The sequence below is a fragment of the Diceros bicornis genome, unplaced genomic scaffold, assembly GCF_020826845.1.
Source record: "Diceros bicornis minor isolate mBicDic1 unplaced genomic scaffold, mDicBic1.mat.cur scaffold_73_ctg1, whole genome shotgun sequence".
NCBI lineage: Eukaryota > Metazoa > Chordata > Mammalia > Perissodactyla > Rhinocerotidae > Diceros > Diceros bicornis.
This window is the reverse complement of record NW_026691615.1, coordinates 2,560,755-2,588,686: the sequence shown is the minus strand read 5'-3', so window position 1 is coordinate 2,588,686 and position 27,932 is coordinate 2,560,755. Positions and strand designations below refer to the sequence as shown.

The following is a 27,932-nucleotide window of genomic DNA, read 5'->3' as shown; positions in this document are numbered from 1 at the left end:
CTCCTCACTCGGACGGCTGGAGGCCAAGTCCCACAGGTGGAATGACCCAGTGCCCCCGGCCAACCAACTCCGCGCTCAGGAACCCAGCACGTCTGGGTGGCAGGAGAGAACGCTGCAATGTTCTCCCAGAAAACCCCCGTTTTAAAAAGCCACCACCCGGACGCTGCCCCCACCTTTCTCGTGGAGGCCTCCCCTTTTATCTGACCTGACACCCTATGCACACCGCACGGGGCGCCTGCAGACCACCAGAGATGTGAGGTGCACCCCCCAACCATGGGCTAAAGGGCTCCCTAACCGGGTGCTAAGCCTCTGTTGGGGGTACTGGGGGGGCACCCCACAGTGCCGAGACTCAAAAGCACGTTAAGCAAGCAGACAACCAAGAGATGTGAGGTGAAGCAAGGACGAGCCCTACACAGCTGAAAATCACACTCACTAATCAGAAGACTGCGATTACGTGCACTCTCCTCGGCGGCCAGACGGACGTTTCCACACCCGCCCACCCCGCACAGAAGCAGGCGGCTCTTACTCACCTGCCCGTCTCGCTCTCCCATCACCGACCGTGAAGCTTCCCTCCTGCAAAAGGGAGAGATCTCGTTCCCATGGCCGCTGGTGGCCCTGCATGGCATTTCTGCAGGCCACACAAGAGCCCCACGATCGGACACTCACTCTCTCTCACCACGAGGGGCGGTAATTTACCGGCCTAAAAAAAGGCAGCTCGCGTCTAAAGGCTTCTCTCTGGGGGTGGGAGGGAAGTCGGATCCTAAGAAGGTGGGAATGAAGGTTTTACTGGACTAAAATCCCTCAGAGGAGCCTAGAAGTACAGACGGAAACCGTGAAGCCAATGCCTAATTTATCTGTGGCCTGGCGAGAAAAGTCAGGGTAACAGGGAAGCTGCCAGGGTCCCTAACCTCTGGTCTGACCCAACACACGTGACTCACACGGACCCTCAAACCACCTCCAGCCACGATGAGGTCTGTGAGCAGCTTCCCAGCCGTCTTCCCGTTCTCCCCACCCTTCTGCAAGAGCTAACCAACGATGAAATGACTGAAGGAGATGCAGCCCGGGGGAGCCCGAAGAGCAACCCAAAGAGAGGGCTCTCAGACCGGAAAATCGAGGGCTGCCTTTCTCATAAACCACATCTATTCCTCATTAAAAAAGGCTCTGGTGAAAAAGAAAAAACAAGGCACTGGCGGAAGAAACCCACCAGACCTTGGAAACACAAAGCAGGCCCCATACTTGCTTTCCCGCATTGGCCGGGCAGCTCTCCCTGTGGTCTGGTCATGAAGCCCCGCCTGCAGAGGCTTGGGGGGCCACACCCCTTGTCTGAACTGCCTCCCCGCCTGAGCGTCGGTGAGCCCTGCGGCTTCAGAGGGGCCCATGCAGGGGGGAGGCCAGGAGAGGACAGAGGTGGAGGGATTGGGGCTATGGAGCAACCTCAGGGAGCTGTGAAACCCAGAGCCTGGCCCCCTCAGAGCCGAGTGTGGGGGATGCCGAGGCTCAGGGCCCCTCTGTCCCCTCTGTCAAGACAACGGCACGTGGAATGAGCTCAGAGGCGCCTGCCCACCAGACCAGTCGAGGATGCCCAAGTGTCCACTGAGTCCGCCATCTTGCTCAAGGCCTGTTCCCCACTCCCACGTGCAGGGGGTCAGTCACCCACTAGGAACCTCACGAGCCACTGGGACGCCAAGGGAACAGCCGGTGGGGCGCTGACCTGTCGGCCACGTGGTCCTGGTACTGGCCCCGGTCGCGGTGGTCGAAGTCGTGGAAGCGGTGGTCGGGCCGGGGGAAGTCGGGGCGGTATCTGTCCTCCATGGCCATGCGCTTTCCCTCTGGCCAATAGGCATCGTCTCGCCTGTTTTTCATTTTAAAAAGGATGCAAATTTCACTCACAAAAGGAAATGAAAGAAGCAATAGGGTGGAGGCGGGGCGCTCACTGCAGCCGGGGTATCACTGGAAATGCCCCGCAGGGCTCACCTGTAAACAGCCAATCACTACGGCTTTGATCTGACAAATTAAAATCCCCCACACTGCCAAGAGGCATCCCAGTTCTCTCATCTGCCCATCTTGAGGAGGGCCACTGTGAGCTAATCGTGTCACAAGGCTGTTAACATCTGGACCCCAGGTGAGCTCACGTTCAAGGAAAATGACACGTCTGAATTTCTGGAACAGCCTTCCAGCTCCACGTTTCCCCCTTCCCATCTTCCACGGGAACCTGAACCTCCCTCGGGTTTCGTGTCAGAGCAAAAGGAATGAGATGGGGTGACAGCGCACGACACCCAGCTCAGGACGGCACCCACTTATCTCCTTCCTGATTTTCACCAGAAAACCAGGCTCACGTCAACGGAGCGGCTCAGAGAGGCTGGAGGCCGATCAACCTCCTTTCCGAAGGGGAAGGCAACTTCCTCTTGCATCGCGCAAACGCTGCACCCCTCCCTCTCCCAGGACGGCGGGGGCCTAGCGCACCCTCGGGGTCTCCCACCGACGCTGGAGGGTGGGCCTGCTCCCCGGAAGCCACAGCGCCAGGAGCGGGCGCCCGAGGCAGGCACAGGCCCTCCAGCGCGCGGCCGTATCAGGCGGGGGAGGCAGCGCCGCGCAGCCGGACCGCGACACCGAACCCTCCAGACCCGAGCGGCGCGCAACGGGGCGGCGTCCGGCGCGCGGTGCCGCCTCCCGCCCCTCCCGCCGGGCGGGCAGCAGCGGACGAGAGCCCACCTCCCCCTGCCGGTGACCGGGCCGCGGCTCCTACCGGCCGTCCGCGTCGCAGGGCCGCCGCAGCGCGGGCCGCCGCTCCTGCTCGTAGCGCAGCTGCTCCTGCTGGCGCCGCAGCTCCTCGCGCTCGCGGTGGATGCGCTCCTGCTCCTTCCTGCGCTCGCGCTCCACGCGCATGCGCTCGCGCTCCAGCCGCTCCCGCTCCAGCCGCTCCCGCTCCAGCCGCTGCCGCTGGCACTCGAGCTGCAGGCGCTCGCGCTGCAGCCGCGCCTTCTCCTTGCGCTCCTGGAAGGCCTCCAGCCGCTGCTCCCGCTCGCGCTGCTCGCGCTCCCTGCGGGACACCAGGCCGCCCTGACGTCCCCGCGCAGAAGCCGCCAGCCTCCGGGCCTCGCCTTTGCCCACCACGCGGCCCGCGCTGCCCCGACCCGCCGGGAACCCCAGCCTCCCCGCCTCCCGCCTCCCCTCCCACGTCGCAGAGCCAGGGGTGACCCGGGAGCCGGAGCCCCGGGGCCAGGCCAGCACACTGGGCTCAACGGTGCCCAAATGCAGCGCCGCGGAACGGGGGAGAGAAACAAGACAAGTCAGGGTGACTGCGCCTCTCAAGACAGGCTGCGGGGCACGCAGGGAGACCCCGCAGAAAGGATTACAGCAGCCCTCCGAGGGCGAGGGTGCGGGCTTACAGGCTAATGCTGTACCAGGAGCAGTGTCTTTTCCCACATCTTCCCCCTAAAAAGGCTGATGTTTTTCATGACAGGGTCACTTTGAATGGAGCTGGGAGGGTTTGGGGACAGGAGACAGCTCGGCACAAGCAAAGGGGCCTGCTGGTGCTGGCCTGGCACCGGCAGCTGGGGCCGAGGTGCCATGTCATCAGCCACCGCACACCAGGCCCTGTGCCAGGACTGGGAGCCCTCTCTGCGCCTGAGGCGCCGCCATCACTCCTCGCAGCCTCCCTCGGGGCCTGGAAAGGCTCCAAACCAAGCGCAAGCCGGTGGGGAGCAAAAGGCCTCCGGATGGGATCAAAAAGCCACTCTAGGTGCCTTTATCGTCTAAAGCTCCCTCTACAGAGGCGGAGACCATGCACTGCTTCAGGAGAGCGGGTGGAGCGTAACCAGAGACGTTTCTCTGTGCTCCGCTTTAGCTCTAGAAAGTTTCCCCGACGCTATGACATAAAGCCACGGTTTCACTGGGCAGTATTTGAGGAGAGACGACAAGGGGGCTCTGGCCGTCCCGACGTGACATGGCAGACCGGGAAAGTGGAAGCAACGGGCCTACATCAGTACACGCTCTCCTCAGCAAAGGCGGGGGCACCAAGGACGTCGCCGAGGGCCAGCGCTGCCTGAGAAGGCCCCTACGCAGCCGTCTCAGGAGTGCAGGTGCCACTCCCGGGAGCAACATCCCTGACAGAGCCGCCACAGGCCCGACCTCGGGAGTGACACTGGAGAAGGTCCAGGGCGGAAGCCGGAGGCCCCCACACTGGGGACCCTCCCATCAAAGCCACACGTGGTGGGTTCGCCACATGGAAGGTTCCACCTGCAGCCAGAGGAAGCGCTCTAGGCAGAAACCCTGGGCTTTGGTGACCATCCTGCCATCCATGGCGGGCCAGCTGTGACCCGGCCTCGGCCTGGGGGGAAACGCACGAGGAGCCCGCGGGCCCAGGCCCTGGGACACAGCTGGGGAGGGGGAGAGCCCGCCGCAGCTGGCCGCACTCACCGCCGCCGCTCCGTCTCCCGGATCTCGCGCTCCCGCTGCCGCTGGCGCTCCCGCTCCCGCTGCTCCTTGATCTTGTCAAACGACAGGATGTCCCTCTTCTCTTTGCTCTCCGACTTGCGATCCTGACTCTTGGAGCTCTGCTGACCAGAATCGGTTTATGGAGGTCAGAAAAGCGACTGGCGCAGATGCACGAGAAGGACGCACGTATCTGGGCTGGACCCGGAGCCTGCGGCCCCGGCCCCGGCCGCTCTGCCTCGAGTCTCGCTCAGACAGCGCAAACAGTGGGCACCGATGGGAGAGAAGGGGGGATGAAGCTGCAGAAAACGCACAGGCAGTCTCTAGCGTGGCGGAGCCGAGAATGCCACGGAAACTAAAGCAGGACGAGGCCTCACGACGCCACGGCGGCCCGTCCGTGCACTGGGGACAGCCGGCAAGCCAGCTGTGCAGACAGCTGGAGGACGGACTGCCTTCTCATCCTCAACTGCGGGCCCAGGCCTCAGGAGGTGGCCTTAAAACAGAACACGCCAAAGATGCCTCCCCGGAGAACAGCGCCCCTGCTGAGGCAGAGCATTCACGGGCAAGCGCCACGCTCCACTGTCTTGGGGGAGGCACGGGACGTCAACGGCTGGCCCCCACGTCCAGGCTCTCGGACGCTAGGGCACCCCGACCGGCCACGAATCAGACTCACCCAGGAAGGTTCAGGGCCTCCTGCAGACCCCCAGCCTCAGAATCTCCGGGGAAGGGGCCGCAAGATACTTTTTAAAAGTTCCTCAGCTTATTTTCTTAATTATCTCATGCGACAAGGGGGCAGGGGAGCAGTTAGGAGGAGAGAGATCAACAAAAAGACAAAGCAACCCGATAGAAAGCCAGGCAAACTTTACCACCTGATTTCTCACAAAAACAAACAAACAAAAACCGAGGGGGAGGAAGGGGGACATGCAGACAGAGAGGACAACCTCATTACAAGGACAGATCCACGGCCCAAAACATGGCGAGGACACTCCTCACCTAGGAGATGGGCCAAGAGTTCAAAGTCTGACCGCAGCCACCGCAGCAGAAGGGAGGAGGAACAGACACCCTAGGTTCCAGGTGAGGGTGCCATCTAGCTCGGAGGCCAGCACGGCAGCAGAGTCCCCGATTCACACTCCTGGGCTCACAGCCCGGCCTCGCCACTCACTAGCGGCCTGGCACGCGCTACGCACCCAAGGAATGTGAACATCCTCCGTACCCTTTCTGAAGGGCCCTCTGACACCACCAATCACAGAGAGGGACGCACACGCACTTCTGGAGCCCCCCGCCCCCCACCCCGATGGGCATTTACCACATAAACACAAGTCTGCCAGAGGCACCACACGAACGCTGCACCTCAGCAGTTTCAACAGGGGACATGGAGACAACCAGGCGTCCAGCCACAAGACACCAGTTACAACGATCACAGGGCATCCCTAAACGGAGCCACACACAGCTTTACACGGACAAAGACCCGCACGACCCCCTGGATGGGGCTCAAGGGCATCGTGCCGCGTGCAAAGAGCCAACCTCGAGAGGTCACGTGCTGCAGAATCCTGTGTATAGTCGTCGTCACAACGACACCCTTTAGAGACAGATGGGGGGTGGGGGGACAGTGACAGGGGGAACATGAGGGAGATCTCTCCACCTTGACTGCAGGGGTGGTCACGCCCAGCCACACTGGTGAGGAAACGTCCCCGCACCACACACACTGTACACCAGCGTCACCCTCCTGGCTCTCCTAGTGTGCGACAGCCACAGATGATCCCCTGGGGGAAACTGGGTGCCGCGTGCACGGCACCTCCGTACTGTCTTCTACAGCTGCCTGTCAATCTATAATGACTCCAAAATTTAAAAGATTTTTTAAAAAGTAAAATAGGAAGGGGCTGGCCCGGTAGTGTAGTGGTTAAGTTCGTGTGCTCCGCTTTGGCGGCCTGGGGTTCATAGGTTCAGATCCCAGGCGCAGACCCATGCACCGCTCATCAAGCCATGCTGTGGCAGGCGCCCCACATACAAAAGAGCGGAAGACAGGCACGGATGTTAGCCCAGGGCCAGTCTTCCTCAGCAAAGAAAAAAGTAAAAAAGTAGACCCATACGTCTCATCATATACGTCCACCAAGAGGTGTGCAGGAGCAGGCCACAGGATGCTCCCTGAACCGTGGTGCTTTAGAGTGCACATGTTGTGTGTGTCGTGTGTCCTCACGCCCTCTGAGAGGAAGTGTGAGGAGCCCGTGCGGAAGCAGAGACTTCCGTTCTGCTTGCGTTGAATCTTCCTATCTGGATGTTCTATTCACGCGTGCATTACACTACTTATTTTTTTAACGTCAGAGTTACTTGGGTGGTAAGACGGTGCGTCTTTGTTTTCTTCTCTAGACGTCTCTGTATTATATGATTGTCACACAGCCCATAGAGAAACTGGCATTAGGAACTGCTGCTTTAGAGACTCCAAATGTTCATCTTGAAAGGAAGTCCCGACACCACCGAGCGCTCTCGGATGAAGACTGCTTGGATGAAGTGACTCTGCACGCACTGAGAGCAGTGCTGTCCTCATGAACCTTTTAGCCAGAACCTTCAGCTGGGAAGCAGAGGGTCTGTTTTCCCGAGTGGAAAAAGCAAAACGAGAAGCCACGAGCTTGTCCAGCCGTGTACACAGGTAAGCAGTGTGGCTCGATCGCTGACAACAGGGAGGACAGGCAGTTTCGGGGTGGACTCTACTCTGCTTTTGGTTAATTTAATAGAAGATTAGAATATCAACTAAAAAAATAATAACTGCTATGAGATTCCCCAAAGAGCAGACCCTGCCTTCCGACATGAAAAGCCTGGATCTCGCCCGTCCCATCCAATGGCGAGCTGTCATCTGTGAACTGGTTCTCCTTCTAGAAGATGGTTCACGCTGACAAAGGATCAGTGAAGGGTCAACACATTTACGGAAAGCAAACACGGCTGAGGACGGTTTTGAAATAAGTTCTAGAACCTAACTTCGTGTCTGTACGTATAATCTAAACAGTTAACGACATGCCTCCAGAGTACTTCAAAGAACTTTAAAAATTTTAAAGGTGAAACAACGCTGTTTTCATAACGTAAATCGAAGTGGTTGTCAAATCCCCAGAAGCGGCTGGACGGAGGCGGCAGCACCAGTACTTACTCTCTCTTTGGACCTGCTTGTAGTTTTCACGCTAATGACGGGCTCTCCCTTCGATTTATCCATTACGACCGTCCGTTCCATCCCTCTGCTTCCTTCAGGAAAAAACAGCCATCTATGAAAACAAGCTGCACCCCACTTCCCGACAGCAAGCAGCACACGGGCGGATGGGGGCTTTCAAGTGACTAATGCTACCCTCGGGGGCCTGTGCGCCCTGTCTCTCTCTCCATCAGGACACAGAGTTAAGTGCCACCGAGATGGCCACGCTGGGTTGGCAGCGGCTGGCGGACCTCGGCCGGCCTGTGCTCACGTGGAATGCAGGGGCTGTGACCTGCTCATCTTACAACTGGGATCTGAGTGCGTTCCACGACGCGGGCACCAACGCACCTGACCCGCAGGCTCCCTCTACCCCCACACCAAACCCCCGTGGCTCCAGGAGAACCGATGTCGATTTTTCCCCCTCCCACACATTCTACAGAGCTCTCCAGACTCCGGGCCCTTGTGCTCTACATCAGACACTGCCAGCTCTGAGGGAGCCCCCAGCAGATGGGTGGGCTTCCCTCCATTATTCTACGGCAATAAAGCCTTCCAAACCCATTCTTCCCCTCGACGACAGTGACCAGGCTCCAACCACTGGAACAATCACTGATTTAGGGAGATTTGCAATACTTAAGGAACATTCTAAAAACATGCTCCTCATGAGACCGCTGGCAAATTACCCCAAACGTTGAAGATCTAACTTGTAATTCGCTGTACCAAACTCCAATGCTCTAGATGGTTGGGCTGCATGTCTGTTTTTTGGTTTTTTGAGGGTTGGGACAGGAGAGGAAGAATTTTATTTTTTGCCACACAACATTCTGCGGCGCCCCACGCAATCTGAAGGTGCAGAGCACAATACATTTTTATAAAATGACAAGAGAGGTCGTGTGCTCCAAGTGTAGCTACTTCAGAGGGTACAGACGTTCTGAGGTTTTCCCTTTCTCTACGTATTTTACTACGTCTGGCTTTAACATAAACGCAGGAAAAACCTGACTGCACACCTGCAGAGCTGCATCAAATTAGTTACAAGGAACCAGGGCATCTCCCTTTTGCAAATCCCACACCTGTTCTGCTGAAGACTCAGGAAAAGCCAGAACCCAGGTCCCTTGGCCACCAGTAAACACGAATCACAGACGAGAACCCCTCCAGATTTCTGCTGTCGGACAGAAACTGCAGCAAGCCGTTTCCTCACCTGAGGCTCTGCTGCTCTAACAGCTCCCTCTGCACAGCAAGTCAGCAAAGTCATCAGAAGCTGGCTGTGCTCACCTGCCCTCTGAAACCCGCCCAGCCGTCGTCACCGCGTTCCGCCCTTTCCACGGACACGTAAAAGACTCATCACCTGATTTGGTGACTCGGGACCGATTCGTGGGTCCTGTTTTCAGCTCATCTTCGTCTTTTTCTTCCTTTTTAATGTCTTCAGGCCTTTTCTCCTCCTTCTTCTCCGTCTTCTCTTCCTTCTTGATTACGGTTCTATTTAAAGACATGGTTATCAAATTGGAGTTGCTGAGACTGTAACAGGAGCAGTGCACACTCACGTTCAGATTTGCACACAAAACCAAGCAGCCAGTGGCAATCGGTTGGGGGTAATATCTGAAAACCGTGGTGATGAGCAGACCCTCTTCAGATCCAGCCCCCATGCCCGCTTCGGTTATTAACGCCGCATCTGGAAACGTGCAGAAGGAGGCTGCAGGCTCCTGGGCTGTTTCTCTACAATGCCAGATGCAGTGGTACATGAGACGGGCAGGCAAACGTACATGAGAAACACTCCAACTACAGAAGAAAGCTTGTTAAAGGTCCATTTTAAATGTCTCAGTTTGTATGTGCGGAATGTGATCTTTAAGTTTTGTAGGGAAAAACATTTTTTCCAAATAAGTCCACCAGTATCAAACAGAATGGAGGCACAGTACGAGGACAGGAAGTTCCTGCCGCAGGAAGCAGTGGGCCACCTCCCTGAACCCTAACACGCCACACCTGGTAATCTGCAGACTGTGGGGAGTTACAATGGCGTGCGATGTTAGTAACATTCCAACCTTGGTAACATTCCACTCCAAGGCAGTTTTATGCTAAGCAGGGAAATAAATCATCACTGCCATTCAAACGTGTCTCCCATATTCCCTAATGCTGTTTGTCTCGGGCAATTAAATTCCACACTTACTAAACGCCCACAGTGTGCCAGGCCCAGGACGGGAAAGCCAGACGCCCTGGGGGCCTATAACCAGCGCTGCTTCCCCTCTCTTCCCTACGACCCGGGCACAGCTCAGGCCGTCGCAGGAAACCTCTCCCAGCTCACTCTTCCTCCCTCCTAAACTTCCACAGCACGGAGCAGTGGTCTTTAAAATGATATCTGTTTTGAGATCATTTTTCATTTTAAAACTTAAAAAAAGTCAATACAATAATAATTGATAGTGTGTACCAGAATCATCAACTGTAACCGTTTTTAACATATTGGTTTCCTTTTTAAAAAAATAAAACGCTATGGATACAGCATATGTCACAGATACAGGAGGCCCCTCCTTATCCACGGTTTCAGTTATCCAAGGTCAACCACAGTCTAAAAACATTAAATGGCAAATTCCAGAAATAAACAATTTGTAAGTATTAAACTGTGTGCTGTTCTGGGTAGCACGATGAAATCTCGCTCCATCCACCCTGTCCCACTCGGGATGTGAATCATCCCTTTCTCCAGAGCCTCTATGCTGTACACGCTCCCCGCCCGTTAGTCACGTAGTAGCCGTCCCAGTTATCAGACCGACTGTGGCAGTATGGGTATCGCAGTGCTCGTGTCCAAGTCACCCTTATCTTACTTAACAATGGCCCCAAAGCGTGAGACTAGTGATGCTGGCAATTTGCATATGCCTAAGAGAAGCCGTAAAGCGCTTCCTGTCAGTGAAAAGGTGAAAGTTCTTGACCTGATTAGAAAAAACAATGGTGTGCTGAGGTTGCTAGGATCTATTACAGTACATTGTTATACCTGTTCTACTATTAGCTATTGCTGTTAATCTCTTCTTGTGGCTTATTTTATGAATTAAACTTTATCGTGGGTATGTATGTACAGGGTGAACCCGTGTGTGCGTCTACACCACACACACATATCTATATGTATTCGGTCCTGTCTGAGCTTTCAGGCATCCACTGGGGGTCCTGGAACACATCCCCCGAGGATAATGGGGCACTACTAGACACTCCTCCCCTCCCCGTCACCATGGCAACCACCGCCACGCCTTCACTGTCAGTCCCCTGGCTCTACCTCCTGTGGGTTTACACACACGCTCACATGACGGTGACCATCCCGGGCGATGTTTGACATCATTTCCTAGGACTGACCTACGGAGGGTACTCAGGTGAGCGCCCTACAGCACTTCTCAGCTCCCGTTCCCAAGGCCAGCCTGTGTGGATCTTTCCACAGATCTAGTCCCTTCAGCTGCTGCACAGTAGTCCACGGTTATTACTGTGCCCCTCCTGACAGGCAGAGACTGTTCCAGTGACTGTGACTGCAAGTAAGGCCACAACGAATCCTCTCTGACGTACCCCTTCCACTATTCTAGGGTGCCACCCTCTCCCTCCCAGGAGACCTGAAAACTGTCCACAGGAGACACCTCCTACTGGCTCTACACTCACAGGCACCCCCTAGACACAGAGAAACTTACTGATAACACGAATTAAGTTAAAAAGTAATATCTAAAAAATAAACATACGTAGGGAAAAGGGCTGGAGGGCTGCACACTGGGATCACGCGACACGTGTGTGTGCTCGCCAAAAGGTGATTACGGGCCATCACCACTCATCCCAGACAGCAAGGACAGGCCACCTCTCTGGAAAAGTTTCTCTACACCACTTAGGCTGACTACCAAACCTAGAAATCCTTAAAATGAAACAAAAGGTTAATGGAGGTGTTTAAAGAAAAAAAATACGGTTCCAACACATCTGAAAACGCTTAACCTCCAGGGAAACCACATGAAGGCATCTGGTTTTAAACATCTCAAGCTCCTCAGATGGTTAAGTGCCCCAGCACCGGGACAGGGCAGCCAGCCCAGGACTGAATCCCGGCCCTGCCGCTCCCTAGCTGGACTGTGTGACCTTGGGCCGGGTGCGTCCCCTTTCTGAGCCTGCTTCCTCTTCTCCCCAGAGCACAGACCCCCAGGACTGTTCCAGGACTAAGGGAACCACTGACATGTTAGCTTGTTCCTTTCTCCCACACACGGCTCACTTCTGTGATCCAAAAACCAAGGAAGGAAACGCGTCCCCAATACAGGATACCGAGGGCTCTCCACGGTTCCCCAGTTCCACCAATACAGACTGCTGAGTGCTGCTGAGAGGACGTGCCTCTCTGGGGAGGCTGCTGATAAAATGACCGGTCCTATACCTAGACACCCGAAGGCTAGTCTGATGTCCTTTATTCACGGGCCTGCAAATTCCAATTTAGCCACCATGAAGACCAGGAATCACACCTTTAAAAACCGGGTTCAACTCAGGAGTATTGATGTGCCCACAGCCACGTTTACTCGACTATAAGTAGTCTCACAGAACAGCCAAAACGAATTACCGTGAGCCAGACATAGGCTCAGCAAAGGGCTCAATTTTTAGAGTGCGAGTGGACCTCAACGTGGAAATAAACTGTGTTGACAATATGAACTGGACGCAGACGCTCGGCGTTCTGAGAACAGCGCCATATCAAGCACATCACCAAAGTCTAGCTTCTCAGAAAGATAAGCCTGCAATCCTGATAAAAGTGTAAGCGAGCAATGCCTGTTTTGAAAGATCTGTCCCTATGTCCATCTTGATTAAAGACATAAATCATCCCTTTTAGAAAAATTGTAGCCCAGACCCTGAATTCCAAAACTACCGTGCCAAGGCACCCTAGGGTACCGTAGTGAGCTCACAGGCACCCTGGGATGGTTTACACGTTTGACATGACAATGGTCAGACACGGCACAAATTACTAGCTTGAGGCCATTCATCTCAGGATTAGATCAGGCTGCACTCCTTCGGATGACACCGTATCTTTGCAAAGCTGGGTTTCTGCAGCTGCTGATAAAAAGCAACAACTGTGTGAAAACCAATCTGGATCAGATGATTCCAAGGTTTGAGAGGCCGTGCTAGGGCCCAGAATGTTAAGAATGAAATAAAAACATTATTCTTTCATTTTGTGTGTGTGATGTTTTTCAACAGGCTACTAAGTTGTTTGAATGTAAATACTTATTAAGGATGCTCTGATCCACTTTTTGGAGTTACTGGTTATTTCACTACAGACTCTAGGTCTTGAGCGAAGGCTGAGTGTTGAAGTGTCGGCACAACGCAAAAATCACCTGGGATCTAACTGAGAGGCTGGCGAGGCTGTTGATGGAAAGGACGCATGCTTGTTTCCTGAGTGACCCCACTGACCCCGGGGCTGCCACCTGCCCTCCTCCCAGCCATCAGCTTGAGAGAAAGGTTTTCAAATATCACTTTACTTTTCAATTTTGATCTCCACAGGATGATGTCTGTCACCACTCGATAACTTTTCCTTCTTCACTTCACACTCTTTTCTGTCCGACAGCTTTTTCCCGGCAGGTTCGTTTTTGGCCTAAAGTACAATACGACACAAGTGGCTTGCGGTCCACGGCTCCTTGCCTGTGAACTTCGTGAGCTACCACAGGCAAGACCCGCCTCACCTTCTCTACGGAGATCATTCTCCCGTGGAGCTCAGTTCTGTGGAGATGGCTGATGCACTTGGTAGCCTCGTCCGAGGTCGACATGGTGACAAATCCGTAGCACCGAGCCCCAGGACTGCGGGCGTTGGTCACCACTTTGGCCCCGACAACCTTCCGAGAAAGGGCACCCTTATTTTCTCATACTAGTGAGAAAGCACACAACTTGGCAAAAATGATTAGCAGTTAACTGATCATCAGAATCGTTTCCACTAGTTTTTACTTCTCTGGAAATAATTAGTTATTAAAGTGGTTCTAGGACCAGACCTAGTAACCTAGTGGTTAAGTTCAGCGCACTCCACGTCGGCGGCCTGGGTTCAGTTCCCAGGTGTGGACCTATACCGCTCTGTTAGCAGCCATGCTGTGCTGGCAGCACACATACTAAAAAACAGAGGAAAGGGCCAGCCCAGTGGTGTAGTGGTTAAGTTTGTGCGCTCTGCTTCGGTGGCCCAGGGTTCACAGGTTCGGATCCCGGGCATGGACCTATGCACCGCTTATCAAGCCATGCTGTGGCAGCGTCCCACATACAAAAAAATAGAGGAAGATGGGCACAGATGTTAGCTCAGGGCTAATCTTTCTCAGCACACACACATACACACACACACACACAAAGTGGTTCTAATCATTAATCCTGACCTATCAAAATACAATTGCTTTTGATACCAGATCAGCCCCTGTAATGACAATAAACAAACAGAAAAAGCTAAAGATAGTTAAAGGTCACTAACCACAACTTGTTGATTAACCAAAAGTCCTTTCTGCCTGGATCACTTTCTCCAGTTCCACTGTACGCATGAGTAGCTAAGGAGATATCTACCCAGAAACGCACCCCATCCATGCCAGGCACAGCTGAGAACAGCTCTGACACAGATGCAGAGAAGTACCAAGCATTCACCCTCCTGTTGCCTGAAAGATCTAAAAAACGGGAGGAAACACAGGCAACAAGGGTTTTCCGACACCAGACATCAGCCCACACAGGACGGTGACCCCTGCAAGAGGGCAACACACGAGTGAGCCGTGTGGCTGCCCTGGCTCACCACCTAGAGGTTCCAGGGAGGGGGCACTGAGGGGCAGTATCCCCAAGCTGAGCAGAGCACCGAGTCTGAGGAGATCAAGGCAGCGAGAGATCACAGTACGCGAGAGGAAAGTTTCGGACAGAGACGGCTCCAGAGAGCTGCAGAGGAACAATCCCTGGGTTCACTCAGGGCTGCAGATGGTTCCCTTTTCCCAGCGGGAGCCCAAGCGCTGCAGTGCAAGAGCCTGTAGCTCACGGGCATCGGGCTGAGTACTCCGAAGGGTGTTGCCCCAGGAGTGGACAAAGCTAGCCCTGAACTAAGGCTGCTCTGGCCTCACAAAGCCTAATCAAGCCTCAGAAGGAGCAAGTGATGGACTGTCCCAGCAAAAGCTCCAAGACACCCACAGGGACACAAGAACACCCTGCTCCCAACAAGGTCAAGTCACAACGTCTGTCATCCAGTCAAAGGCGACTAGGCTGGCCAGAGAGCAGGGACATCTGACACTAACCAAGAAAAGAAAACAGTCAGTAGAAGCAGACCCAGACATGACACAACGACAGACTTAGCGGACAAGGATGTTCAAGTTATTTTAGCTATATCCCGAATGTTCCAGATGGTGGAGGAACGATTGAGTGTGTCAGCTAAATACATGGGAGATACGTAAAAATACCCAAACTGGACTTTTGGAGAAGGATACACTAGAAGACACAAAATGACAGCAGACACTGCAGAGGAAAGATTAGGGAACTTGAAGACATAGTAAGAGAAACAATTCAAAATGAAACCGAGAAAAAAAACTGAAAAAAGCAAAACAAACCAGAGCAACAGGGAGTTGTGGGGCAACTTGGGGACTCCTCAAAGGCGAGGAGTGCAGGAAAAATGCTAGCAAACGAAACCAGAGCACACCACCAGCAAAGTGCCCCAAAGCAGTGATACAGAGAAAATCTTCAAGGCAGCCGGAGGAAGAAATGCCACCTGTGGGCTAAGGAACAAACATGAGAACCACAGCCAACTGGCTGGAGACGAGGTGAGCCAGACAGCAGCAGAGCAGCAGCGCCGTCTGGAAGAAAATCAGCCAACCTGGAATTCTACACCCGGTGAAAACAGCTTTCAAAACGAAGGCAAAAGACGACTTTTTCAGACTTATGGAAGTGGCAGGAATTCACCATGGCAACCCTGTGCTACAAGGAAGGTTTAAGGAGGGAGGAGAACAACTCCCAGTGGGAACCAGGATATACAAAAAGCAGTAAAGAGCAGCCCCAGATGGCAAACACACGGGAAATTAAAAACCCAAGATTTTTCTTATTTATAAATCTCTTTAAAAGATTGTTTCAAGCAAAAGACAAAAACAAAAAAGCCAATAATGTACTGCATGGCTTACTAAATAGAAGTAAAATGTATGATCATAACACCTCAAAGGCTGGGAGGGGACACGGCAGAGCACTGTCATAGGGTTCTTATGCTATCCGGGAACGGGACAACATCACTGCAAGAAAGACTATAGTGAGTTAAGATGCGGACCACAACTCCTAAAGGCAAACACGGAAAAAAAACTTACGGCTCATCCAATGGGTCAAAGAAGAAATCAAGAGAAAGCAAAAAAATACCACAAGACGGGTGAAAATGGAAATACAACCTACCACAACTTCTGGGATGCAGCAAAAGCAGTTCTAAGAGGGAAGTTCCTAGCGATAAATGCCTACTGCAAGAAATGAGAAAAATCTCAGATAACCTAACTTTACACCTCAAGGAACTAGAACATAGTTATACCTTATATATACCAGTTATAGCTAATAAGCCACAAATCATAAAAAACACTTGATGCAAAAGCCAGCAGACAACCAGGAACAAGGGATCCAAGAAGAAACAGGAGAGAGAAAACAGAGCAAGATCCGGGACTGACGCCCCACCACGCCAGTGCTCACAGGTAGGACACTCGAGAAGGGAGGGTGCAGCCAGCCACTCTGGGACGTGCAAAGAGCCCGACACAGGAGCCCAGGGTTCTGACTCCAACCACCTCCGATGCAGTGGGTCAACATGAACGAGCCATCTCCTCTCTCTGGACCTCAGTGTCCCCAACTGTGAGATGACGAGGGGGTCCATGCTCTCTAGGTCCCCAGCAGACCCTGACGTTCGAGTTTCTGCCCGCAGTGATGGAGGAGCTCTGCTCTGCCTGCAGAGGAAAGCCTCCATCGGTCCAGAGCACCCCGCCCGTGGCCAACGGTGACAGAAAGTGAGAGAGACACGGATGTCAGTTCTCCCATCAGAGATGAAGCTTCCCATTCTTCCCTCTCCTCAAGGTCGGGGGCTGAGCCAATGATGGGTCAAATGACCTTTCCATCATACTAAGTATCTTTGCAAACGCATCACTTCCTACGACAGATAAACCCAAACAAGAGCAGACACCACGAGAAGCTCGAATGTCCCTGTCCCCCAGCCTGCCCTCTGCCCTCAGCCCCTCACAGCAGCCTTTGGTTAGTTCATCCAAATGACAGCCTTGCCCACCACGGGCCCTCCTAAGTCCTGCTGCTTTAGTCCGGAGCTGAGCTCGGTGGGCAAGGCCAACCCTAACCACTCAGGCCTCGCCCTAAACATGACTTCCTCAGCGAGATTTGCCAAACCCCCCTCCTCAGTCTAAGTCTCTACCACACAGACAGCATGCTGTAATTTCCTTAATATACTTATCCTAAGGTGTTGTATGTGTTTATTTCTTTTTTATTTCTTTTTATTTTTTTGGTGAGCAAGACCGTCCCTGAGCTAACATCCATGCCCATCTTCCTCTATTTTATATGAGGGTCACTGCCACGGCATGGCTTGATGAGCGGTAGGTCCGCACCCAGGATCTGAACCCGCGAACCCTGGGCTGCCAAAGCAGAGTGCGTGAATCCGACCATTACACCACCAGGCTGGCTCCCGTATGTGCTTATTTCTTAAGTGATTTTTCCACCACACTGTAAGCCAGTGACAACAGCGACCTTGCCTCCGTCTGCTTTGACTTTAGAATCAGCCCCTGAGTCGAGAAGGAAGTCAACAAAATAACCGGATGAATAGGATACGGCTTAATAGTTTTCTAAGCCCTTCTGAATGCTTCTTCTGGGTCCTGTCTGCTTAAGTCACTAAAGCATTCACCGACACCTAATCGGGTGACACGGACCTGAGCAAAGGGATGACCTGGGCAGCCAGGACGGGACAGCCACCAAACCTCTGCCCCAAGTCCCTATGACGTCTTGACGCCGACCGGTACACGCCTACCTCCCCCTTGGAGGGCCCCTCCCCACGGCACCCAGAGGACCAGGGCACAGCTTATGATAAGACTTTCGTTATTTAACTCCAAGACAGTGGAATCATCTTTAAATGTCCTCAGCTTGCTCAGAAGGCTTCTGAATTACATGATTTTCCCCCTGCCCCCATGAGCAGCCTATTAGTTGATTTTATTTTTAAATCACTATCACCCTCCAGTTCTCGAAATATACACTTAAGATACTAGAAGATATAAAAGTCAACTCTTCACTTACTGTTAAGGAAAAAACTCAGCGTGCCAGCTTTACGTTTTCTATAGGCCAAAAGACAGCAGTCTCTTTAAGTGAGCAAGAACCACAAAACTGCAGACTGTCACTGTTTGCACACACTCTCTGAGCAGTGTTCTGCTCCCCGTTATCCACTCTCAACCAAGAAACGAGGCAGACCACCCAGAACTCGGTGGGTATTTTCCTTCTTGGGGCTTTTTGTTGTCCTTTTTTTTTTAAAACCAGAACTGAGAACCAATAAAATTAAACAAAGCAAGGAATAAGGTCCTAACCTCCTGAGTTTGTTTTTTCACCCCAAATCGAGGCTGGGTGGTCAGATGTAAGGGAGAGCCTACCTTTCCATACTTGCTGAAAAGGTTCTTCAGATCTGTCGCCCGAGTCGTGGAAGACAGTCCGCTGACCCACAGATTCTTACCAGAGCTGCTGCCCATCCGACCTGGAGCAGGAGGAGAGGGGTGTGCTTTGCCTCGAGGCGTAACAGGAAGCACGACCATCCCTAAGATTGGAGCCCTCTCTTCAACTCTAACTAGGTCCAGTTTCAAATCTTGTGATTCAAGAATTTAGTTACTGCCAACACATAGCACAGGAGACAAAAAATTCTGAATCTTGGAAACCGAGTTTCCCTACTTGAGGAATAATCATGTCCGAAATAATTATGTCTGTGTCAGCCACGAACTGAAATGTCTAAGATCAGTTCTCATCCAAGACAGCAGTTTCTGTAATTCTTGTTCCATTATTATTCAATGGGCAGAAAGACTCCTGTCCGGTAATAGGATTTTCACTCTCTCATAAATGGTAACCACAATAAAGACACAGAAGACAGAAGCTCACCAACATTTAAAGCTAGTCTCTCAAGGCACCATTAGATGGTGAATTCCAGTAATCCACAATAAAACAAACACTGGATCCACTCTGTGGATACCTGCAGGCCCCTCCCACCCCAAATAAGGGGTCCATAGGTGTGTCCCCGCTACATAAGTTAAATCATACCTTTTTCATCTTTAATGATTGGCTTTATATCTTTTTCTTCCTTAAAAGAGCTAGAGACAAAAGTTAGTGTTACTCATATAGGAAAAAAATGCCAGAGAACTAAATTAAAAGTATGATGTGCTAAAACTGAATACCTACCAGAAACTTAGTCTGAAATAAAACTTTAACAGACACCTTTGCAAGCTGATATTGGAAATCTGACCCCCAAATACAACGTCAGATTCTTAAAAGTCAATTCGATTTGGCTGAAGATAACACTTAATTTAAGAACACAACCATAGTAGGTTGAGAAAAAGACAAGGAATCGAATCACCCATTAAAAATACACAAAGAGAAATAAAACATTCTTTAGAGGTAAACTACAATTTCATCAGTCTGGCTGGCCAATTGCAGAAAAACAGCTTATGTGTGTCATTAAACGACCAATGAAAGGAGATAGCGTCTGGTCTAAAACTGAGAAAAAACAAACCTCATTTTCTGATCAGCGCCCTCACTGGCTGAGGACTCTTTAGGAGCCGGAGGGACTTCATTACAAGCTTCAAAAGCAAACTTCTTCACGTCTTCTTTGCTATCTCTGGGCTCTGGGCTCGAGGCTTCCGGGGGCGCCTCCGCGGCCTCCGCGCTACGGGCTTCCGTGGGCTCTGGGGCTTTACTACTCTGCTCAACTGGCTCCTCTAGCCCTACAGGCTCACAGTCCGTCCTCTCGCCAGCGCCTGTCTGCTCCACGGGCTCCCTTTTCACTACCGCTAACAGGGTGTCTGCCCTGCGCGCCTGAGCTTGTGCCGGTGCCTCGCTGGCCACATCTAAAGCACCCTCCTCCGGGTGGCCGCTGCCAAAAAGGTCCTCTTCCTCCGCAAGCTTTCTGTCTGGCCCCACGCTACTTGTTTCCTGTGCAAATGGCTGCTCCAGCTCGGAACCTTCTTCTTTTACTGGCTCAGATTTACAAGTTTCCCCCAAAATGTCGAGTATTTTCTCATTTTCTACGGATTTAACAGGAATAGAATGGCACAAGGTTTAATTACCAGGGAAATAAAGCAATCACAAATGCGGAACGGGCACGGCTGCCACACTAACACGCAGAGAACTGCTAGCTACACAGAGATTGGAAAACCCGCGGGTACACACACTCACACTGGTTACACTACCTGCGCTCCGACCGACTGCTAGAGTAAGCGCTACGCTACACGGAAGAGAAGAGAAAAGGACCCCACAGATTTAAACACCCAGAACCACGTGGCCGCTTCTCGACGGTCTTCTTCGTGTTTTTGTTCAAGTCTGGGTCTTCCGACTAATTTTTCCAGTGTCCAAGGTGCTGAGCCGAATGCAGTGACAGCTCAATTTCCACATTTCTTTGCATTTCTTTTAACAGAATGGTCCAATCTGAAAACCGGAAACTCTTCCGACGGCGGGAGACACAGGCAGTCCAGAAGGGGGGTAACGTGTTGGAAATTTTCATGAAGAAACTCTGTCTTCTCTTCTGGAGTCCAGTCACTTCCCAGGTTATAAGAGCCCTGACAACCACTTTCTCCTGCCTCAACTGCATTAGTTAGAATGACTGTAGCAAAATATCACAAGATCTGTTTCATGTGTGGAAACACATGGAAGCATCACCATGGGGGGATTACTTAACTACCACGCTATGTGGTTAGAGAGATGAAAATAAACACCACCATCTCACCAAATACACTTCACCTCCAGAACCACAACGGCACTTCCACAGATCTGGTGATACGAGTGGGTTTCCAATCTCTGATCCTTGTACGATCTGGATTGTCCACCATTAAAATAATTTACGAGACCATAACACAGCTTAAAATATACAGACAGCTTGGAAAAAACAGTAGCAGGAAAACTTTCAAACCATAACTGGCGTGTTTCTCTTATCAGTACCTGGCTCCAAAAGAGGTTCTTCAATATCCTGTTTAGAAAAAGACAAGAAAGAGAAAAGCCACAAGGCTTTAAAAACTGGGCAGACACACTTCCCTAGGAGAGTGAGCTTTCAATCAAGTATGAATAAATGCCTGTTGCAAACACCTTTCTCCACTCAAAACAATATATTGTTTTAATATAATTAAAATAATCCAACCAAGATAAGCTCATTTTGTCAGTTTCTCTCCGGCAAAAGCGGACAGGCAGTGGGAACACTGAGCCCGCCCAAGCCCCCACCAAGTCCGGCCACCCCACAAGTCTCAGCTGACCTAACGGCCTCTGCAGCTGGCAGAGACTCCCACAGCCACGGCAGAGGCCACACCGATGGCCACTGCTTTATAAGTCCCACCAGGTTTAAAAATATATTTCTTCCAACATAAACCAATATTTGTCACTGGAACCTGTAACAAACTCATCCCTACCTTGTTTAACATCTTTCCCCCACTTACCGCTGTACTGAAGACAACAGGCCAAATCCCCTCCTCGGCCCCAGACTTCGGTAGTCAGGCCCACCTGCCTTTGCCTCTCCCCCACCCTGTGCCCTCCACCCCTACAGCGAGCCACCCTCCCTTCTGCCCCTTCACGGACTAACTCCTGACCGACCTGTCAGATCTCAGTTCAGATAGGACTCCTCCAGGAAGCCTTCCAGAAGCTTCCGGGGCCCAACCTCCTGAACTTCTCCTCCCTCCAGTTACATTCTTGTGGTTATTAACCCCTCCCCCACTAGACTACATATCCCGAGAGTGACCTGTTTAACTTACCTTCTTCCCCCAGCACCCAGCTCAGTATGAATGCTGAAAGAGTCACTTTACACACACACACACACACGCATCCTTTTTCACTAGGGAAGAGTAACCACTGCCGTGAAGTTTCCAGCGGGGCAGAACCACACGGTAACTTACCGGAGGTACTTTGAAGTCCAATGATGGAGCATCCAGAGTGTTCTCGAAGCCGTCCCCATCCACCTGGAAGACGAAGTGGAAGATCACTGTGTGGAGACAGAGCCGGGAACGCCAAGGCCCACACCTCACCACTGTCCACGCAACCCGCGTGTGTACTTCCTTCCCGGCGCCTACCACCGCCTCCGGGTCCGCGCCTGGAGTATCCGGTTCACCAGCCACCTCCCTGCCCCAATGCCCAGTCCAGGACTCAGCGACACCAGCGTCTCTGACGGCACTGGCCGCACGAACGAACGAATTCATTTCCCAGGTGGTTTCCATATACCGGTGGTCCGCAGACACCACCCTCCTCAGAATCCCCAAAGCAGACCTCGAGAGGAACACGATCAACTTCCCACTCCTCTGATCTCGCCTGACAGCAAGACTTTTAAGATAACAGTAACTGGGCACTTCTGGAGTGCTTTATTTAGAACAAGTCCTTGATTGTTCTCTCTTTTTGCTGTTTATTAAAAAACTGTTCTCTTAAAGGTTACTAAATTTGACAGTCTTTTACCTCTTTAAATGAAATACATCAAGATCCCCTCCCAAATATTTTTCTCTTTTTTTTTTTTATTTCTTCCTTTTCTAGGCTTGAACCTTAGGAACTGGGTGCTTCCACTAATCAAGAAGTTAGAAAGGAAGTCCATGCTCTGGAAATAATTAACACCCGCACCACACTGAGATCAGGACAAATGAGCTGCTTAATGCTGCCCCAGGCCGAAGTGCAGTGACGTTTGGAACGTGACTTTTGACCTCTGAGGTTTCAAGTTCAGTCCTACGAGGGCACTTCTTTCCAGTTTAAAGCTATGACGCCTTAAGTAAATAAATAAAACCACCGAAATAAAACAGCTGGGCACACCAAGTCGGTAAGATTAAATGGCAGTCAGCCCTTGGATGGCTACCATGGAGAGCTCCATGCCACAGCACGAGAAGGGAAACTGGGAAAGCGACGTTGGTAACAGAATTAAAGCCAGCACTCCAGGGGCCGGCCCCGTGGCTTAGTGGTTGGGTGTGCGTGCTCCGCTGCTGGTGGCCCAGGTTCAGATCCCAGGCGCACACCGACACACCGCTTCTCCGGCCATGCTAAGGCCGTGTCCCACATACAGCAACTAGAAGGATGTGCAACTGTGACATGCAGCTATCTACTGGGGCTTTGGGGGAAAAAAAAAAAAAGGAGGAGGATTGGCAATAGATGTTAGCTCAGGGCCGGTCCTCCCTGGCAGAAAGGGGAGGATTGGCATGGATGTTGGCTCAGGGCTGATCTTCCTCACAAAAAAAAAAAAAAGAAAAGAAAGAAAAAAAGCCAGCACTCATACACGAGGACGCTCACAGTGGATCCCTTTAACAGGAGGGGTTCTCGGGGCGGGGGGGAAACGAATGTTTCTCTTCACTGTATTTCACACCTTTCAATATAACTGTCTAACCCTGTGCATAAAGCATATTTAAAAAATAACAGGGCTATCTGGAGGATGGAATTATGAACTTTTTTGTTTTCTTCTTCTCTTTCTATAGTTTTTTAACCTATATTTTAAAAGGAAAACGCTTTTAGCAACTGTGTCAGCCTTTCATTTTTTGACTTACGGTTAGAAAGCATCTCCCATCCAATTATTAAAACACTCTCCAGTACTGTAGAGAAGTTATCCACTCGTTAATATCTGCCCTGCGTGGAATTTAACTGGACATCATTGACCACCGAGGTTTAGACACTGAATCAAGTGGTTATGGTGATTGGTGATTGAGCTGCACACTATTTAACCAGGCACCAGCACGTCCTCACTCGTGTCAACAGCACGCGAGCACTGGGGAGCCTCTGAGCTGCTGGCACATTCCACCAGGTCTCCAAGTTACCTACAGTGTGCTCTGTGAGCTGAGCCGGGAGCTCCCTCAGCTGTGCAGCCACGTGTTCTCTGCTGTCACACAGCGAATTGAGAATGCTGTCGGCGCCCTCCTCCCCCAAGTCTGGAGCCCTGCTGTTCTCGACTTCGGCCTCTTCTAACACACTAACGTCCATCACGTCAACATGCTGCAGGCTCTCCAGGCTGGCTTCCACATCCTCCTGTGAAGAGGAACGAAAGGCGTTGACGACCAGGCGGGCCAGGACGCGGGGCTCCTGCCGCCATCTCCGCTGTGACGCCACATACCTGCCCGTCTCTGGAATCTTCTTCCAGGCCATTGTCTTCCGTGCCTTCTTCCTCCGTCTTCTGTCCTAATTAGAAAATAGTTGTTCAATCAGACAACACTCAGGTTCTGCCCTCGTAACTAGTTTATACAGGATGATAGATTCCAAACTTGGTGAGAACATGTTACAAGGAAACGAGAAGAAGTGCCCCTTCTTCTACCACGTCTAACTCTGTCTCAACAGGGACACGGAAATCTAGGATTTCTCTAACACTATCAAACTCTTTTGATTTTGCACAAAACATCTAAGAGCTTCAAAAGATTTCAAAACCACGCCAAACTAAGACAAACATCCCAAAAGAAAAACGAGCAAAGGATAAACTCGGGCATTTTCCAAGAAACATAAATTTAAAAACGCAATGTTCTGGGGCCGGCCCCGTGGCGCGGCGGTTAAGTGCGTGCGCTCCGCTGCTGGCGGCCCGGGTTCGGATCCCGGGCGCGCACCGACGCACTGCTTCTCTGGCCATGCTGAGGCCGCATCCGACATACAGCAACTAGAAGGATGTGCAGCTATGACATCCAACTATCTACTGGGGCTTTGGGGAAAAAAAAGGAGGAGGATTGGCAATAGATGTTAGCTCAGAGCCGGTCTTCCTCAGCAAAAAGAGGAGGATTAGCATGGATGTTAGCTCAGGGCTGATCCTCCTCACAAAAAAAAAATAAATAAAATAAACAGAAAGTGCATACAGCCTAACCATCCAGAGGGAAGCACACTCTGGCATATTTTGTTCCTATGTGGGACGCCAGTGGTTCTCGACGGGGGGACTGGGGTGGAATTTGGAAACGCTGGGAGACGTTTTTGGTGCCATAACCGGGGGAGTGCTACTGGCATCTGGTGGATAGTGACCGGGGTGCTGCTCAACATACCATAACGCACTGGACAGCACCCTGCCACAAAGGATTATCCACTCCGAATTGCCGATGGCACCAAGGCTGTGAAACCCTGCGGTACACCATACAATGTCTTGTGACTTTACAAAAAAGTATGCTTTTAAAGAATATTTAATGATACGGGAAAACGCCCCCAAAGTAAAAAAAAAAAAAACCACGTAATCTACTTTTATTAAAAAGCTCGTGTGTGTTTCTATACACACGAGCGTGAAGATGCATTTGTACAAACACAGAAGGACATGGCTAAGGCGATCGCCAACAGTGTTAAAACACCGAGTGGTAAGATTAGAGAGAATTTCATTTTCGTACGCGTACTTTCCATGTTTTCCAAATTATCGAAAAGTATCATTCTCATGATTTTTAAAAAGGAGGAAATTAAACATAAGAAATCTCAATCTTTGACTAAAGATGCAACCTGTGGTGTCAACACCTTGAGTATCTCATGCACCATGATGATCAATAATCACTCGAGAAACGCAGCCCTGTGCTCTTTACGTTCTGTGATTTAATTCTCCCCGGGAGGCTAGCAGCTCTGCTATCTGCGTTCGACACAGGAGAACTTGGTTCGGCTCCCAAGCTGGGACTCAAAAAATTCCGCTGTACCATTTCCCGTTCTATCTAAACCCAGCACGTCCTTCTGAAATACGCTGTCTAAAAATGTTTGGGAATTGCACCCAATTTCTAGGCCTCAAATAGCAGCCTGCAGGGCCCCACAGGATGTAAACAGGAGATGCAGACCAAAAGGCTGCACCAAGAGGCACCCTAACTGGGAGGGGGGATGAGAGACAGGCTGCACCCCAATCCCAGGTCTCAGCTGACTAAAAGCAGGGGGCGGGGGGGCGCAGGGACACAGACACTAGAAGATGAAATTTGAATGTCACACAAACCTAATTCAAAAGTTTAATCTTTCACAACAGACCCACGAGTTTTCGACAATTTGCCTGTTTAGATGAGTCAGGGCAGAGGTCTCTTGTCCTATTTATCACGAGGAAGCTTATTCTCAGAAAGTTGAGCTCCTTTTGACTTTTCAAAGGCAGTGGTCACTCGTGAATTTCCAGAATTAGTCCAACTTTGTGGCACAGACTCTGGAAAACAATTGGTTGAGTCCTCCTAGTCACTTTTCTGCATCCTCGAGGACCTCACGTCAACCCTGAGGCTCTAGCACTTCACGTTGCTAAACAGGAGCCCAGACACCCCCAAGACCACGCCCGCCCCACAGGGGAGACCTGCGGGGCCCTGGCCACCTCTCCTCCCCTGGGCTTTGGTGACTCCTCTGAAGGAGGCAGCGGAAGGACCAGCGCCCTCCTGATCCCAGCCAGAGCTGTGCTGGTCCACACGCCCTTTACACCAGCGCAAGCGACTCGGATCAAGGCTCTCCGGACAAAACGCCAACTCCCAGCGGCTCTGACAGCCCTAAGCTTTAATGCAGACACTCACACAGGCATCTGAGGCGCTCAACTGAGGCTGAGTTTGTCTAACGATGCAAAGATCCCTGTGTGGAGCCAAGAACACTTGGATTAGCAAGGCTTGCATCCCAATTGTTTTCAACGAGCATCTACGTTAAACGCGTTTAAACTTAAACGTCAATGCCTTATGGAACCTAATAAAAAATTAACCTTTCAAAACCCATGTACAAGATTTAACCAGTAAGACGAGTTATGGAAAAGGTGTCCTTCTAGGAAAAGCCGTCAAAAAAGTAAACTGAAATGACTGAAAACGCTGTAAATTACTTTCCTTTTACTTTCTAAGCAGCTGTCCTCCACGGCCTGAATTTAACCCTTCTTCAGATGAATTGGACACGCACAGCTCTGAGGATTTTCGTGTGGCACCTTTCAAGACAACAAGCCCCTCACACAGGAGTTTCTAATTACATTGTTTTTATCGCCGTAGAATCTAATAATGAGGACGACAGCCAGTGAGGGTAGCAAGGTTTCCAAGTTTTATGGAATCAAGTGCTTGCAAATATAACTGGTATCAGCCATGAAAAGGAGTGAAGCCCTGACACACGCTACAACGTGGACGGACCTTGAAAACATGACGCTCAGGGAGAGAACCAGACACAAAAAGCCACACGGTGTGTGATTCCATTTACAGGAAAGGTCAGGAACAGGCAAATCTAGAGAGACGGGAAGTCAATTAGATATTGCCAGGGTCTGGGACAGGGGGAAATGGGGAGCGACTGCTAATGGGCATCGGGGTTTCTTTTTGGGGTGACGAAAACATCCCAGAATTAGACAGTGGTGACACTCACACAGCTCTCTGAATATACTAAAAAGCACCGCGTTATCCACTTTAAACAGGTGCATTTTGCAGTATGTGAATTGCACCTCCATTTTTTTTAAAAAATCACACTGGCAAAGCACAGGCTGGGCGCAAATACTCCCACAGTCTATTTTGGACCCTAGACAAGGCAAGTTGTATTCGGTCTCGGGTTGGTGTCATTTTCATTGGTTTAAGATCTATTTCTTGAACCACGAAGGAAACCAAGCAGGTGCATTTGGCTGCTGAGACCAGTGGGGGCAGCTTTCAGAGTGTGCCGTACGCTGGTTCTCTTTCAATCTCAATGACAAGGGCTGTTTTTAAGAAATATTTTCATTTCACTGGGCACCTGCACATCTCTCTCCTCCTCCCGTGCACACCCCCGACAGAGCCACTTGTTAAGTGGAGAGGAGCAAACCCAATGGTCAGATGGGGGACAATGCGTGCCCAAGGTTCTCCCGGCCTGCGGGGCAGGAAGAATGCTAAACACAGTCTCCTCCTCTCAACACCCAGATGCCAAGCAGCGAAGAGGCCAAGTGGATACCTTTTATGCCTCTCTTGGCTGCCTTCTTGCTGGTGGCTTCCAACGCAACGCCGATGTCGTCGGGATCCTGCCCTTCTTCCTTAACCGCCTAGGAGGAAAAGGTGAATTTCACATTATTAAGAGCTGCAGGGCACACACTGTTCTTTGCAAGTAACAACTTTCCAGCAAACAAAGGCAAACCTGCCCTGCAAAGAGCCACCCTGCTTCTGCAGCCTGGGCTGCATGCTGGAAAGGCACAGGATGAACCCGGCGCAACTTGGGTCTCTCTGCGCCCCAGCCTCAAAAGACAAAGGGGCATGGGAGTTCCAAAAGGACCCCCCAACCTGCAAACTGCCCAAGCGTCTACTTTAAGCTAACAATGTAA

At 51.4% G+C, this 27,932-nt stretch overlaps 1 protein-coding gene across 6 annotated transcripts in view; it reads right to left on the bottom strand.

Moving 5' to 3' along the window:
• Positions 1 to 27,932, bottom strand: part of SAFB2 (scaffold attachment factor B2) — a 42,494-nt gene that overhangs the window by 13,619 nt on the left and 943 nt on the right. For 4 of the 6 annotated variants that reach the window (XM_058537898.1, XM_058537899.1, XM_058537900.1 and 1 more), the window contains exons 2-17: positions 27,569 to 27,656; positions 23,838 to 23,902; positions 23,549 to 23,752; positions 21,661 to 21,723; positions 20,720 to 20,747; positions 19,299 to 19,809; positions 18,830 to 18,879; positions 18,175 to 18,275; positions 13,261 to 13,410; positions 13,060 to 13,172; positions 8,949 to 9,079; positions 7,574 to 7,665; positions 4,420 to 4,556; positions 2,747 to 3,040; positions 1,712 to 1,852; positions 531 to 573 (exon numbers count right to left, since the gene is read on the bottom strand). In XM_058537898.1, coding sequence (XP_058393881.1) covers positions 531 to 573; positions 1,712 to 1,852; positions 2,747 to 3,040; positions 4,420 to 4,556; positions 7,574 to 7,665; positions 8,949 to 9,079; positions 13,060 to 13,172; positions 13,261 to 13,410; positions 18,175 to 18,275; positions 18,830 to 18,879; positions 19,299 to 19,809; positions 20,720 to 20,747; positions 21,661 to 21,723; positions 23,549 to 23,752; positions 23,838 to 23,902; positions 27,569 to 27,656 — 2,211 coding nt within the window. Of the gene's footprint in view, positions 1 to 530; positions 574 to 1,657; positions 1,853 to 2,746; positions 3,041 to 4,419; positions 4,557 to 7,573; positions 7,666 to 8,948; positions 9,080 to 13,059; positions 13,173 to 13,260; positions 13,411 to 18,174; positions 18,276 to 18,829; positions 18,880 to 19,298; positions 19,810 to 20,719; positions 20,748 to 21,660; positions 21,724 to 23,548; positions 23,753 to 23,837; positions 23,903 to 26,202; positions 26,504 to 27,568; positions 27,657 to 27,932 lie in introns of those variants that run through there. The other 2 variants (XR_009219395.1, XM_058537903.1) reach the window with 2 other exon arrangements.